Here is a 16,876-nt window from a genome sequence, read left to right as displayed (position 1 = left end):
GAAAGTGCAATGACAATATGCTCTATCTACTATGGCCTGTGCTTCCACTTAGATATTCCCTGTGATTTAACTGGGAAAGTGCAATGACAATATGCTCTATCTACTATGGCCTGTGCTTCCACTTCAAGGCCACTAAAGCAGGAAAATACCACAGATACGGTGGTTCACTAACATCAGTCAATTTCAAAATAAGTTTGGAATGCAGGATTGGGAGATGTATAAACTTAAAGGAAAGATAGGGAGAAATAATTGAGAAAAAATATTGAAAAGGGGCTTAAGAAATGTGTTAGACAGCAGATGGATAAGAAGAGGGGTAGATAGAAGGGAGTTGTACCAAAAGGAAATGTTGCAAGGGGAGGGGAACTGACACTGGGTAAGGGACAGTTGTTCTCCTGAAAGTAAGAGAGATATTTTTACTCCTTTTAACTATGCCCTCTATAATTATTTACATGATTGAAAGTGTCTGGTTTAGGACATTGCCTCATCTTTACCTTTCATTTTCCAACATTTTCCATTGAAACTGTTACACATGTGAATTGGGTGTCAATGAAAGCGGAACTGGTGTGAGTTGACTGGAAAGATCATTTTCCTTATGATTTGCCAAAATGATCATTGTTGCTGAATGTTTTTGAAGATGCCACTGAAGGTGATGATTATCTCCGTGTGTGAGTGGCGGCCACCATACAGACTCGCATAGAGCAATCAATCATTCCTCTTTCCCATCATCCTCATGAAACAAACTTTGATTTGGGCATGTAGATGGTTATGCAGAATCAGGTACCACTTACATACATTAAAGGCTGCTAAATTTGGGGGGACCTATTTTGTTTTCCAGTCATTAAAGACCTAGGAGGAAATGAGCTTGATATTTTCTCTAAAAGGAATGGAACTAGACATAAAAAAAAAATCTAGATCTGCTGACTGGATATTATGAATTGCCAAGAATGAAAATTTTTAGATCCTATTGGATCTCTAATGGCTAAATTATCAGGTACTGCCTGAAGGCGGGAGAATGAACCTCCCACCATTGGGCCTTTCCAAGTATATCCTTTGAGGATTTGATAATATAATACAACATAATTAGAGCTCTGAATATTTAACAGTTAAATTTAATCCTCTTTCTTTGTAGTTATGCTTGTAATTATATTTCCAAGGAATCACATATAAATACAATGATGGTTTGAAAAATGGCAGGCTACTGTACTCTCCAGCAAATGCTGTTATCCTATTGATAGGTATATTGGTAATGTGATATTTGTAGTAGTATCACAGAGTTCAAGGTGCTTTCCCATTTATGACATCTAAACCTGTGACGGAGGCAAAGATGATCTACATTGCATTTTATATAGAGAGGCAACAATTCAGAGAATTTGTGTGACAACTACAAAGTCTCCTATTTTTTTTTTTAATATTTATTTTATTTATTTATTCCCTTTTGTTGCCCTTGTTGTTTTATTGTTGTAGTCGTCGTTGTTGGATAGGACAGAGAGAAATGGAGAGAGGAGGGGAAGACAGAGAGGAGGAGAGAAAGAGAGACACCTGCAGACCTGCTTCACCGCCTGTGAAGCGACTCCCCTGCAGGTGGAGAGCCGGGGTTCGAACCAGGATCCTTATGCCGGTCCTTGTGCTTTGCGCCACCTGCGCTTAACCCACTGCGCTACAGCCCGACTCCCGTCTCCTGACTATTAATAAAGCAAAGTAGACCTAGCTTTTAGATATCTTGATTCCTAGTTTAGTGGCCATTGAGCCCTATGCTATTTCAACATGAGCTTAAATTTAAGTCAAATTAACACATATTATCATACAAGTTATAATTGCTTTCTTATGATGAAATCTATCAAGATCTATTTTCTTAGCAACTTGAAAATATATAAGATGATACTTTTAACTACCTGTTTTATTGAGAGGCTTGGAATATTTTTCTACTATAAATATTACATATGCTGCTTAAAATAAAATATATTAAAATAGGATGTAATCTGCCATCATTTCCCTTAAATTCACTCACAGTCCAGCATTTAAAGGATATTTTCACCCTTCATAATTTATTAAACACTTGTTTTTCTTATTATAATCAGTATATTTTGTCCAGAGTGCTAGGTTTGAACCAGATATTTATATGGAATCTTTTCTTAAATTTATTTTTTTAATTTTTGTTATTACAGAGATATAGAAATAGGATGAGAGGCAGGAGAGAGAGGAAGAGAGAGATAGAGGCACCTTAGCCTGCTCCAACACTTCTGAAACTCCGCTCCCTGAAAATGGGAACCAGGGTCTTGAACTGAGGTTCTCGCACATGACAACTTGTGTGCTCTACCAGTTGTACCATTGCATCACCTCCTTTAAAAATCTTTTATTCACCTTTATCATAAATTTCATTAAATTCCTGTACATAATAAAATATACCAAATTTTTCATTTGCAGCATAGTACTTTCAGGTATTTCTGTTGAGAAAAATAAAATTTAAGACCCACAAAATCACACTCTATTAAAAAAAAAAAACTGATGGAAACCAGAAAAATGTGAATCTTTCCGTATGTATGAAATAGAAGTGGGGATTTTTTTTTCTGCCAAAAGGCCATTTGGGTACTGATAGAACCATTAGCAGGATATACAGAATTATCAGCTTAAAAAAAATAGCACTTTAATCAGCAAAATAGTTCACATGCACAGTGTGCTGCTTTATCATATGAGTGATCCAGGTTCAAGCCCAGTCTGTATTACACTGAAGGAAGCTTCAGTACTGTGATAACTTTCACTATTTCTCTGACTCTCTGCCTGTTTCTATCTTTAAAAAATATCACTTAATGTTGCTATGAAAACAGCTTATTCTGAAAAACTACTTATGAAAAAAAGTTGATTGAATGCTGAGTCCTGATTATGTTTGCTTTGGAAAGGCCAAAGCAAATGATTTTGTGGACTGTATGGGGCTCGCTGGCCAGATATTCCCCACATCTCATATAAGGGAAGAACGTACATTGTATGAATCCAAGAGTTAAGAAAGAAATTCTTGTGAGTCCTCTCTCACAATAGACTCCTACAGAATGTTTACTTACAGGGGCCATGTGGTGGCACACCTGGTTTTAAACACACATGTTACAATGAGCAAGGACCTGGTTTGAGCCCCCAGTCCCCACCTGCAGAGGGAAAGCTTTGCAAGTGGTGAAGCAGTGCTGCAGGTGTCTCTCTTTCTCTCTCCCTCTCCCCCTCCCAGTCCATTTCTAGCTGTCTCTTTCAAATAAATAAAGATAATAAAATTAATAAAATATTTATTTATATACCAGAAGTACCAGAGATTAAGAACTTCCTTTGCAGAAGTAGGTTCCTTTTGGATTGTTGCTCACAATTAACTTCTAGCTCTTATACAGCCTGCAGGATTGCTTTTGTCATAGACAGAACTGTCTAGAATACTTTTTATTACCTAAGAATAAGGCTTCAGAACATTTCTCTCTGTGGAGTGTTATGGCACAGCATGATGTACTCTGTGACCCACAAGCCAGCAGGTGGAGTAGAATGGTAACTAAATTTTAAAAGCAACAGCTCCAATAATTAATTCATTTTTTGTAGTTAAGTGGACTGTGAGGCATTTTAATTCCTAAAGGCCACAAAGAGTAACATTCTATGAGTCATCTTTGTGAGGTGTTGACTACTAGACCCTTAATGAATTAGTGAAATTAATGAACCAGCAAAGGAATCACCCAACTAAGGAATGACCAAGTCACTGAAGATTATCTGTTAGGTAAAGGGAAGAGCATTACTCTTCAAGTCAGATGACCCTTTTAAAATACTTACATAGACTTCCAACATTGCTTTCCTTGAGCAAAGTCCAAGAATGTGTAATGGAATGAAAGTATTTTAATTGAATGGACCATTAATTTAGCCATTCTAAGTATGTCTGCGAGGATTAGCCTCCTGTGTATATATACAAATTGTTTTACTATAGGAGCATTCAACACTGAAGCCAGATTGCATCTAGGCAAGGAGTTTGGGTCAAAGAAGGCTACAGTGTTGGGCATCTCTTGTCAAGACTGGAATATGGAATAAGGACACCTCCCATAAGAGCTGCATTCCAGCAGCCCTAGTATAAGTGTGGTAACAAAATATTTTATTAGACCTTTTTAAAATTTATTTATTTATAAAATGGAAACACACTGACAAGACCATAGGATAAGAGGGGTACAATTCCCACCACCAAAGCTCCATATCCCATCCCATCCCCTGATAGTTTTCCTATCCTTTAACCCCATGGGAATATGGACCCACGGTCATTATGGGGTACAGAAGGTGGAAGGTCTACCCCCCTGACCCCCGCTGAACATGTGCGTTAGCAGGTCGATCCATACTCCCAGCTTGTCTCTCTCTTTCCCTAGTGGGGCGGGGCTCTGAGGAAGCAGAACTCCAGGACACAATGGTTGGTTCATCTGTCCAGGAAGTCCAGTTGGCATCATGGTAGCATCTGGAGCCATATGGTGGCTCAGGCAAGACCGAGGCCCTCTTACTAGACCTTTTCAATCTCAGCTTCTTGGAAAACCATTTACTAGATACATATGTGCAACCAACTTGTATGTAAATCTGAGCCACTGCATGTTGACTTTGAGAACAGGTCTAGTTTATTACCTATTTCAGTTTAAAAATCAGATGTAGCAGAATTCAGTTATCATAGGCTAACTTGTCTCTGGTTTTTAACCAATTAAATACTTACAAAAATATGTGCACCTTTGTTTATGTGCATAAGTCTCTGCTGAATGTTCTTGAGGATACTACATACAAGACAAGAATCAAGGCTGGCAAAGTAGTTCATTTGGATATTGTGCTCCATTACCATGTGTGTGACCCTAGTTCAAGCTCATCCCCCACCACATTGAAGGTAGCTTTGGTTCCCTCTCTCTCTCTCTCTCTCTCTCTCTCTCTCTCTCTCTCCCTCCCTCCCTCATCTTTCTATATCTATCGAAAAAATATTGTATAGGGTTCCCTGTCCTTAGATAATTGTCAGTTTAGTTACAGAAGTCAGACACACACATACATTTAAAATATCAAATAGCTAGTCTAAGCAGCAATAGATGTAGTGGCGAGTAATTTCCCTCCACATTCCAACTCCAACATTCATTTTCCTATCTTGAATCTTGCTCCCTATCATGCCACTTATGTTATGCAACATATGGTTACCTGGCTTATCTTCAGAAAACACCTTTTCCTTTATACCATTCATATGTGTAAAAACCTTTCCTAAAACATTATTACTATATCCAATTTCATCTTCTTTCTTGATTTCTAGACTGTATTTACCTTACCCTTCTGTTTCTCACTTTCTCAGCAGTATGCCATATATATATATTTCTAACTCCACACTTTATGCCCTCTGCTTTTCTTGTTGGAGATGCTTTGCCCTACTCTCTAAGATGCATCTGGCTTACCCACTCTTTAAGATGCATCTCACAACTTTGACCTTCTCCAATAAGCCATCATTCTCCATCCCAGATTTCTATAATATTCTCCTTGGACGTGCTTCAATTTTCATATTCTTCTGAACCAACACCTGATTTTCTTTGGTCAAATCAGTTCCTTTTTTTTTGTTTTGTTTTTTAAGCTAAGCTTGTTTCCACAATTGATTTGCTAGTTTAGAGTATGTGTCACACAGCATAATTTATTACTACATTTATCCACAATTTCATGTATGCTTGTTAACTGGTTCACTGACTTGATTCAACGAAAGTAAGTTGGACAGTAGCATGAGGGAGTTATTCTCAGATCCAAGGGTGTGAAATATTTTTTTTGAAAAGTCTACAGCCTGTGTATTCTTTCCTTTGAAAGGAAGGATCTGTATATTTAAAAAAATACACTTTACCTAATATTTTACTTGTAGGTTTCTATACTAATGTTGCTTTATAAATTGCACAATATACTATTAACTTTGCATGTTTTCTATGGCTTCAAAATGATTATTGTTCTTTATTTTAGGCTAACTTAGGTAGGAAAACATTTTTTTGTCCTCTGTCATTTCTTTTCCTGCATGCTAGAAAGTATTCTAAAATAATTATGCAGGTGCTTATAGATTATCCATTCAGAATGTCCAAGAAAACTTCCAGAAATCTTAGGGGAAGATGACAAGTGGAACTCCTACACAAGTAAAACTCAGGAGAAAGTTTTCTAAAATGCTTTTAGAAGACAGGCATAGCACCAGGGGCTTCATCTGGGGAAATTGCTTTTCTACACCTTGAACCCTGTTCAACTCTGCTTTGGCCCCAAAGTGATATCTGACAATGGTGCACCTGTTTGAGTAGGGTCATCTCCATTGTTAGGGGGGGAAAGGTAATACCACCACCTATAACAACTACTATAAAACATACCTCCTGACATGTCCTGTATCTGGTTTATTTTTTGCTCATCCATGAACACATAGTATCAAATTGACATAGTCTGTCTTCACATGTTGGGTCTCATTTCCTATAACGAAGGTCATTTATTAATTCATTTGTTTTCACTGGCTTAGTCATTAAATATCTATTGAGTTGGGTACTGGGATAGATAGACATATGGTTCAGGGGTAAAATGTTCCAGTCTTTGCCTTTAGAAAAAAACTGATGGCCAACTGAGAGACATACATTAATAACTAAAGTTTAATATGAAAATTACAATATAGATATGAGCAGTGAGGAAGATTATCTATTTAAGACTGGGGAGAAGGGAGATTAGAAAAGGCTTCCTGAAGGAGCTGACCACTGAATTGAGGTGAGTTTTAAATAAACAATAGAACTAATAATGTAAGAGATGTGCGGCATTTCAGATGTAAGTTTGTAGTATTAGAGAAGGAAGGCAGTAGGCATGAGACTATTAGCTGAAGTTCTATGAATACATTAACATAGTTTAGAATCTAATGCATAGAGTGGGAGAGGTATAAGAATTGAAGCTCTGAAAATATTTTGCAAGGCTATTCCTGAAGGACTTATGTATGCCATGCTAAGGGCTTTAAACTGATTCTCAAGAAAGTTAGAAAATGTTGAAGCAGGGAAATTATAACAGATTTCAGTTTCAAAATATCACTGTAGGCAGAATAATAATGGATTTACAGAAATGTAATGGAAGAAAATTAAATTGATTATGTCATATCAGTGGGAAATTATAGTGAACTGATATAAAGTTCTGTATCAGTAAGAACAGGAGAGGACAATACAAAGGGTATATTAGGAAGGAAGAATTAGTGAATCTAGGAAACAAATGGAGGAGAAACAGAAAAAGTGTGAAGTAGGAAACATAGAATGAGTTGTAGAGTTTTTTGTTTAGGTGGGAAAATATTTATAGTGAGAAACCAGTGAAGTATTTTAACAAGACAGAAAACTCCATAGACATGGATGCCACAGAGATGTCATGGATTGAGGTACATGTGTAGAATCACTGGTGTAGGCATGAATTGAAAACATGCAATCAGAAGATGTGACTCAAGGGAGCTGTGTGTTGTTATAAAGGGGTGAGAATCAAGAATAACTTCTGAAAAATTCTATTTAAAAAGTCAACAGAAATGTAGAAACAGACACCAGGAAAATACTAAGTGAAAAAAAGATGGGAGGAATTAGTTCAAGAAGTGCATAGTCAACAATGTTATATTTGACTAAATGGCTATAAAAATTGAAATGTGCCCATTAGTCAAGGAAGTTAGTGCTTAACTTGCAACTTTGGTGTCTCATTAAAGTGGTTTGTAGAAGATAGTAAAGACACCTAGATTGCCATATTAATATATTTAAGCCAAATAATAGAAAGGCTGGGATACAATCACAGCTAGAGAAAATTGTGAGATGGGGGGAGGGGGGCAGGCTGTGGCGCACTTGGTTAAGTGCACACATTACAGTGTGCAAGATCCCAGGTTCAAGGTCCTGGTCCCCACCTTCAGGAGGAAAGCTTCACAAGTGGCGAAGCAGGGCTGCAGGTGTAGGTGTATTTCTGTCTCTCCCCCTCTCAATTTCTCTATCAAGTAAATAAATAAATGAAATAATTTTTTAAAAGAATAAAAATAAGAAAATTTTGAGATGGTAAAAGATTTTCATTTTGAAGACAAAAGTCACTACAGTGTGTTTTTTAAGCCAATGAGGAATTGTCAGTATAGAAAGACTGAAGATACAAGAAATAAGGTTTAATTACTGGAGAGAGATTCTTAGAGCAGTGAGAGACTGGAATCTGGAACACCAGTAGAAAGATAAATCTTAGATGGAAGGAAGGGACACTGCTTCCAGTGAGAAATGAGAGGAGATACTACTGCTGGAAGTTCATAGAAGTGAGAAAGAAAGTGAATTCTAAGACATTTCAAGTGGGCTAAACAGACATTTGATTCAATGTTGAAATCCTAAAGTATTCAGTGAGAAAAAATGGAAAAGAGTTGACAAGGGACTGGAATAATATTGCCAAGCACCATTGATGACCTGACAGTAACCTCTGATCTTTATAGGAAATACCTATTTATGTGACTGTGTGTGTGTGTGTGTGTGTGTGTGTGTGTGTGTGTGTGTGTGTGTGTGTGTGTTTCTCCAACAACTCTTAGCAACTTCGGTAAAGAAGTGGGGGCATTTCATGGCTAGATTCTGTTGAAGTAGCATTTGCAAAAACAGTTTCAAGAAGAGATGTAAGGCAAGAACTTTCAAGGCAGTGGATGAAGGACAACCTGACTGCTGAACCATATAGTCTAGACCATAAGGAAATAAAGATCTTAGCTTAGAATGGAGGGTTCCAGAAACTAGAAGTTGTGTTGAAACAAAGAACAATTAAATAAGAGTAAGGACTCAAACAAGTAAGAAAACTAGCAGGTGGGGAAACTTGGGGAATGGGATAACAGATAACAGAGTTGGATATTTCAGGGGAAAAAAGAGATAATTTTTGATAATGAAAAAGCCTGGGCTAACTATGGTTCTCTACTTTGTGCATCATGTATAGAATTTAAAAATAACTGAACTTAATTTCTTCTACAGAAATTCATATGTAGTGGCCAGACAATGGCTCACCTGGTTAAGTGCACACATTACAGTGCACAAAGACCCATGTTCAAGTCCTTGGTTCCCACCTGCAGGAGGAAAGCTTCACAGGTGGTGAAGCAGGGCTGCAGGTGTCTCTCTGTCTCTGTTCTTATCTCCCCTGTCCCTCCCAATTTCTCTGTCTCTGTCTAATAAATAAATAAAATAGTTTTTAAAAATAAATTTGTATGTAGTTAATACAGAATTTTGTGGAACTCTATAGAATACTCTTATGTTTAGCTCTAGTTGAAAACTAGTGATTTCAAAGATGAGCATGAGAGTGGGTTGTAGAAGTGGAAGGAAAAGGAGATTATTTAAAGGTGACAGAGGTCAGGGAGTCAAAAGGAAATGGCGTTCAAGAGGTGTCCATTAATTCATTACATTTCAAAGAGGAAAGGGAACTTTGAGTGTAATAAGAAAGATTGGGAGCCAAAATCATCAGTGGATAAAGAGACATGTCCAGGAGAACTAAATTTTGAGAACCTCAATAGGTAGAAGATTTCAACACAAGTTCAGAAGTTCAAACAATTTGAAATAAAGCAGATCAGTTCTGCTATTCCCCATGCCTCTTCCAGAACTAAGTATTTGGGATAAGAGAGGAATGAGATACTTTTATCAGGATTATTTGATTAAGTGGTACCACTGTTGAGTAGTAGGACTTACAGTTCATTTCTTCAATCCCAGCTGCATAATGGAATACCTGAGGAGTTTCTGAAAAATAAAGATGCTGAGGCCTACTCCTAGAATGGTGCATAGTGAAGTTCAAATGCCTATAGCAAGAAGTGAAGAGAGTATTGTATGAAGAGGTTGAAGATGTATTCAACTTATAATGGAAAAATCTCCAGTGACTAGAGTAAATGGAAATTTTGGTGGGATATGTAAAAGATGACATGGTTAGAGGGACTTTTCTTTCATTAAAATACAGTACCATCAGAATTTCAGGATGAGAAACTGGGAAGATTAGTTGACCCTTGGAGATAAAAGGAGAACCTACACACAGGGTTCCAAAGTCAGACATGATTTACAGTGATTGTTCTAATGAGCATTTTTTAGGGGTTTTTTTGTAGATTAATATAGAATATGGGTGATAACTTAGAATATGGTATTCATTTGATTTTCTTCTCTCTTATAATTTCAGAGCTGTCTTTTCAGCTCAAGGTTCAGATTAGTTTGAATCTGAATGTGCATGACAAATGCTTACAGAATTTTCTGGGGGGATATACAAGATATTTAAGTGTTATTAAAAATATCTCATCTAGGCTCTATTCAAACATTTACTGTACACTAGCATTCAAATATGCTAAGGGTTTTAATGCTACTAAATAATATAATGCAGCTATTAAAAATTTTAGGTTGTATAGACATAGTTGACAACTAGGTACAAATCCTGACATAGGGCTATTTAGTCCTGTGTATGTGGTTTAACCTTATCAAGTCTCACTTTTCTATCTGCAAATCACAAAAAAGATTGTGATGGAAATCAGTCAGATAACCCTAGAAGAATTATGCACATGGTGGATATTCAATAAATTATCTTCAAATATGCAAACATAAGCTTGATATTAGAGAATGTGAGAATAAGCCAAATATATACTGTCAGACACTTCAAACTTTAGGTAGGGAGACAGGTATGCAAAGAAGAAATTACTCACTTGATTATTACCAAGCTCAAAATACATACTTGTTAGCTCTATGAGAGTGCAAAGAGAAGGAAATTTACTTTACTCTTCAGAGGGGAGAGAAGAAAGAACCATTATGCTATCTACCCCTGCCCTGAAAAAAATATTTTTGAGTTACATTTTGGAGGAGGCATACTCCTTTTATTGTTTATTCTTCCTCTGGTGTGAATAACTAGTATATATGATTTCACTGAGAACATGGACACTGGAAGAAATTTGACTGTCTGTCTGTTGTGTTTGGCCCTAAGTTAAGGGTATGGTTAGTCTGGTTCTTCTTCTAGCGTTTGCCCTTCTTCCGTAGCCAGTCAACAGCGTCAGGTTGAGCCTGATGTAAAGTTTCGAGACCTCCTTTGAATCTGGAGAGGTGGCAGTCGTTGACTATGTGGGTCATAGTCTGTCTGGAGACGCAGGGGCAGTTCGGGTCGTCTCTGGCTCCCCAGCAATGGAACATAGCGGCGCACCCGCCATGGCCTGTTCGATAACGATTGAGGAGGGCCCAATCATAACGTGCTAGGTCAAAGCCAGGTTGACGCTTGCAGGGGTCTGTGATGAGGTGTTTGTTCTTTACCTCAGTTGACTGACAACTCTGTTTCCAAGAGTCTGGAACAGAGAAGTTCAGTGTAGGCGTAGGGGACCAGATTGGGTGACCAGACGTCAAGCGTTGGACAGGGTGGGCGAAGATATCCACATATATTGGCAGGTCCGGTGAAGCGTAGATGTGGGAAATGAACTTAGATGATGCCGCATCTCGACGAATGTCTGGCGGGGCGATGTTGCTAAGAACTGGCAGCCATGGAACCGGGGTGGAACGGATGGTTCCAGAAATTATCTGGTAAAAAATTAGTCTGGTAAAAAATTAGTCTGGTAAAGAACTGGTAATCAAGTGGATTTTTAGGAAGACAACATAAAGCCAATTCCCATTGCTCAATTCAAGTAGAGTCTTTATCTAGAAATCAACACAATTCAAATGTGCAGCAATACTAGTGAAGAAGTAGGAAGAGCCTCTTTGTTGGAAAGAGAAATCATGAATGCAAATTGATGTAGTAATTGGGGATACATATTAAGATACAGAATTCTAGTGCAGAATCTAGGGGAATTTAGAACCTCTGAAGTCATATGAAAAACTGCTTGCCAGTTTATAGTACATTTTCTAGCAAAGTTACAAAGCTTTATTCAGATTTTTCAGTTGGTGTGTCACCCCAAACAGGTTACTAATCACCAGGGCTAGATTTACTATGAGGTAAATATGGCTATTTCTTCAGAGTTCCTCACTTGACTGGGATCCTCCCAAGTCTCTGAGGTATTCTAGTTATTTTATTATTATTATTTTAAAGGTCATTTTGTATTCTTTTTAGTATATCTCACAAATTATACAACATATTTGGTCCCACAGAATCTGAATTCACTACTGCCAGTAACATGCTAGGTAATATAGCCCAACATAAGTTACTATGTAAGAGGAAATGAGTGTAAAGAAAGGATTGCAAAAGGTAGCTGGGAGATGGCTCATAAAACAAAGTGTATGCTTTGCCATGCGTGGGACCCAGATTTGAACCATTTGAGTCCTCTCTGTCTCTGTCTCTATCTGAAATGAAAAAGTTAACCCAGGTGTAGTGGAACATCACATAAATGATGTCCCAGTGAAACAAAAAAAAAAAAAAAAGAAGATTGTAAACAGTCAAAGGACTGCATTAGGAGAGGCCTAACAGAGAGTAATGCCAATAAGATAAGGAATGTCACCATACAAGGAGAATCAAACCATGTTGCCAGGGAAACAAAATTTCTATTGCCATTTCCAAGGCAGATGAATATAGGGAAATATAAGAAAATGTTTGTAGGTGTAGTTAGGACATTTTCTGTATGGTGCCAATTATAGGAAGATTATTGTTCTGCTTGCCTTTCTGAACAATTGAAAATGGCACTTGAACAGTAGAAGTGGTAATTATTGTCTGAAAACATGCTGGGGAATTATGAGTATCAGCCAAAATCTCACTTTTCAGTTAGGCAGTTTGGGATAAAATTCATCAATAAAATAGGTTCACTGTCAAAATGAAGGTTCTATCAAAGTTAAATTAGATGGTATATAATTACTTTTCCAAATGAGTCCTACATGTGGCCCATAGCCAGCCAGAGAAGGGTCACTCTGCAATCTACTGTTCAAGTGCCATTTTGTCCCATTATCTGTGTCTTTGCTTGAGATATGGAGCAATGGGTGAGGGAATAGAAAGACAAAAGATGCTATAAAATAGTATCTTAACATTATAGGTTTTGAATTTTAAAATGTAGTATGGTCAACCTACGAAACCAATAAATCACCATATTGCTAATTGAATGTTGTCTGATATTTAGCTAAAGAAACACCTGTTTGAGTTACAAATGTGCTAAAATAGCCACTTTGGCAGTTATGGTGTTGTTTGTCATCTACTGAGTAAACCTGGCTCATGCTGATTTGAGGGTTTTTTTTTTCTTTTTCTTTGTATGAACTTCAGCCTAATTAGAGATACATGCTCAAGCTGGCTGATGATATGTCTAGTATAGAATCTACTACAGTAATTTCTTTCTGGGTCTGTTTCAAGATAGATTGATTTTAGTACACTTTCAAGGTTAATTTCTTCAGTGATCATATATTTAAAGTCTTCTGAGCTAGCTATTGATTTATGTTCATAATTGTGTCACTAACAGTCTAATCCTTGAGAAGGATGGTGATTCTGAATATCTAATATGACAGAATATAACAGACTTGGAAAAATAGCTATGAACTAGAATGACTAAACCTAGGAAAAGGTTTAAGTTATCTTAATTCAAAATAAAATTAATTCAGTAAAAAAGTTTGTATATTATCTCTCACAAAATGCCAAGAAATTATTCAAAGCATTTTAATGATAAATATTTGTAATATTGATTTGCAGTAGTGTTTTAATTAAAAAATTATAGTTGACAAGACATGTTTTATAACATATAAATTAAATTTTCACTTTTAATTTTTTTCTTTCTAACAGTAATCCTTAAAATGAATGTAATAAATTTCTCTTCAGTAAGCCGTATTTGGTCTAACAAAGCTAATTAGTCACAATATACCTATATACCTGTTTGGTTATATCATTAGACTGGCAAAGGATATAAATCAGTTTGATGGAAAGTTTTATCTGAATAAGACATTGGAAACTTGTAAGTTATTTGAACATAACAATGTTTATCAAACTCACTTATATAAATAAAGCAATAATTTCTGCAGTTAAATATTGATATAATCATGTTGGGGACAATTGTATTTCAATTTTGTAATTGTTTTGATAAACCTAATTGTACAACATACAGATGCTAAAGTTGTATCCTAAATAAATACATATTAACATTTTGCCTTTAGCCAATAAGAAGAAAGAGAAAGAACGCCCAGAGATCTCTCTTCCTTCAGACTTTGAGCATACGATTCATGTGGGGTTTGATGCAGTCACCGGGGAATTCACTGTAAGTAAGCTTCTGATTTTGCTTTGTAAGCCATGAAAAAAAATTGTGAAAATATATTTTAAAAACAAATGTCAGACTTTATGTTTTTAATTCTTTCAAGAGTACTTTTGTAGAACTACAGATTGCACTAAAGAGTAGCAAGGGTATTGACAAACTTTTCTCTTAATAAAAATATTGTTCATGCTTAATATTCCTCTTAATTGAAAATGCTAATAAGAGATTTAGCACTTATAGAAGGAAACTAATGGAGAAAGCCTGCTTGAACCTGTTCCTTATTATTACTGTTTTTTTAAGTGAAACAGAATCATCTACTCAGTTTGACCAGAGAAGAAAACTTGTTAGTAGTTCATGTTTTACACTGAAACCAGGACACCCCAGATCAACTAACCATGCTAAACAAAATCTCTGTACAATTGACCTGTCCTTCCCCTTGATTTCGAGAACATAATTAGGCTTCTTAGTAGTTGTATTTTATAGACATTCAAAACAAACCCTAAATTTTAGAAAGGATTAGGAATGGCTGTATCATGAATGATGTCTTAGTAATTATGTGCCTACTTTATGTATATGCATGTAAATACAGATGTGTATGCAAACAGACATATAGATATGCATGCGCACAATCTACAATAAATTCCAGTAAGAATTCTGTGGAAAGACTATAGCTGTAATCCAGACTGTGTTTAGATATTTTTAATGTTCACCTGACAAGATCTCAGATCTAAGACATTTTATACTTTATTATAAAAATATCTTGCATCTTTTCTTCAGATGAATAAAAGAACATATATAAATACAAAGAAATTTCTGAGAAGACAAACAATTTGCCATAATTGTAAGGAACTCAATTCAAATGTACATTCTGAGATAATGAGTAATTTCAAATGTGCTCAGATAAAAAGAAGCTTTGCTAGAACAACTACCACTGATTCTTGACTTCTTAAACCAGAGACACATTTATATGATAAATAATTGAAATTCCTGTTTTGTAGTGTGAGAACTAAGGTGTAGACTGTCTTGTATGCTTAGATGAAAAAAAAAGAGGAAACATTAATTTGACATGAAAAAACAAATATTGACTCTGAATTGACAACCAAATTCTCATTTTTTTAAATTCCAGGAATAAGCAATATGAAATTGAGCTGGAAATTGAGTTCACATCTTAGCTTTGCAATGTGAGCTGCTTATTTCTGTGTTCTTAGTAGTTAGCGGAAAATAACATTAGCAATCACTGACAGTGATATAGTTGAAATAAAGTTGAATTTAACTAGTTTCATGATTGGCAAGAGAGACATTATTTAAATGGTCTTGAGATAGAGCCCAACCTCTATTCTTTACTATATTTGAGAAAATTCTCTTTCTTTTAACTGCAATTATTAGCCCCACTGTCAAAACTGTCATCACCACTACCAGTACTATCATCACTACCACCAAAAATAATTTTTATAATCTGGAAAAGTTTAGATTAAAAATCATAGACAATGACAACATGATTATTTATGTGAGGTTTGAAATATTTGAAAGTTTAAGTTAATATACATGTTTGCATAATTTACCTGATAATTCTTCCCTTTTAGCTTAAAGAACTTTTTGTATTTTCAAGTTTGAAGTATTAATTTTTCTATGTGGTTTGATTCTGTTGAAATTTCTGTTTTATTGTCATATATTTTTCTTTTCTAATATGAAAGTTCTATTTTCCATTATCTATATGTGATATCCTACTTCTTTTCTAATTTTAAAATTTTCCATTCTTTCCAACTTGACATTTTACGATAATATCTCAACTTTAGTTCCTCTCCTCCTTTATTTTCTTGTGGATTTTGAATTGATGTGAGGAGGAGTAAATAATTTTGCTTGTGCTGACAGCATATCAGTTACTTTTACTTTGCTTTCAATTAGAACCTAAAGGATTAACCAGGGAGTGGTAGGGGTGGGTTATAAGGTATGCAGTCTTTTCAATCATGCAAAAAATGACTTACAACTAAACAAAACTTAATAAAATCCTATTCCTTTCTCCCAGTAACTCAAATTGAAGTGAAGCAGGTTTTAGATGCAATCAGTTGTTAGATATCCATTGAACAATAGAAAAGATGCAGCTAATTTTGGAAATCTAATATGATTTATTATTTTACTGATAATATTTATGGCTATTTGTCCATGTATTTTTAACAATGCCAGATTCTGCTGTTTAAAAACTATTTTAACCTATGGTTTACATTTGGTAACTTAAAATACCAAGTTATATTAAGCTTTTACAAGATAATTTTACTCATAGGACTTATAGTTGGGTCTCTTGCCACAGCATAATTTTTCATCTTTGTAGAATGGGAGGGACATATTATTAACTTTGATTACTGTGGTTAAGTTTGAGTTTTGAACAATTTGTTAAACTCTCTAATTCAGTTGTCTTAAAAAAGAACCTGATCTTTTGAATATTTGAATGCCAATTTGGTGTATTGCTTGGTCATTACCCTGTGGCAAGTTGATACATAACAATTTTGTACAACTGGTCATACTCTAGGATCCAGAGATTAAAGTCAGGTTGGGAGGTGAATTTTTTAGTACTATACTGTTACAAGTCCTTACCCATTATATTGCCATTTTTGTCCCAAATACTTCAGAACTCCCCTTTCCAGACCTCTAGACCTGTGACGGTCGCTTCAAGTCAATCAGAGGGAAAAATGGTATGAGTGATATAAATTATCATTTCTTATAATAAGATAAATGCTTGGC

General features: G+C 35.7%; 1 protein-coding gene across 1 annotated transcript in view; it reads left to right on the top strand.

Moving 5' to 3' along the window:
- Positions 1-16,876, top strand: part of PAK3 (p21 (RAC1) activated kinase 3) — a 146,238-nt gene that overhangs the window by 33,527 nt on the left and 95,835 nt on the right. The window contains exon 3 of the mRNA XM_060182741.1: positions 14,043-14,143. Within this exon, the coding sequence (XP_060038724.1) occupies positions 14,043-14,143 (101 nt within the window). The remainder of the gene's footprint in view (positions 1-14,042; positions 14,144-16,876) is intronic.

The sequence above is a fragment of the Erinaceus europaeus genome, chromosome X, assembly GCF_950295315.1.
Source record: "Erinaceus europaeus chromosome X, mEriEur2.1, whole genome shotgun sequence".
Taxonomy (NCBI): Eukaryota; Metazoa; Chordata; class Mammalia; order Eulipotyphla; family Erinaceidae; genus Erinaceus; species Erinaceus europaeus.
Note: the sequence above shows the minus strand (reverse complement) of the source record. Positions and strands in the feature narration are given on the sequence as shown.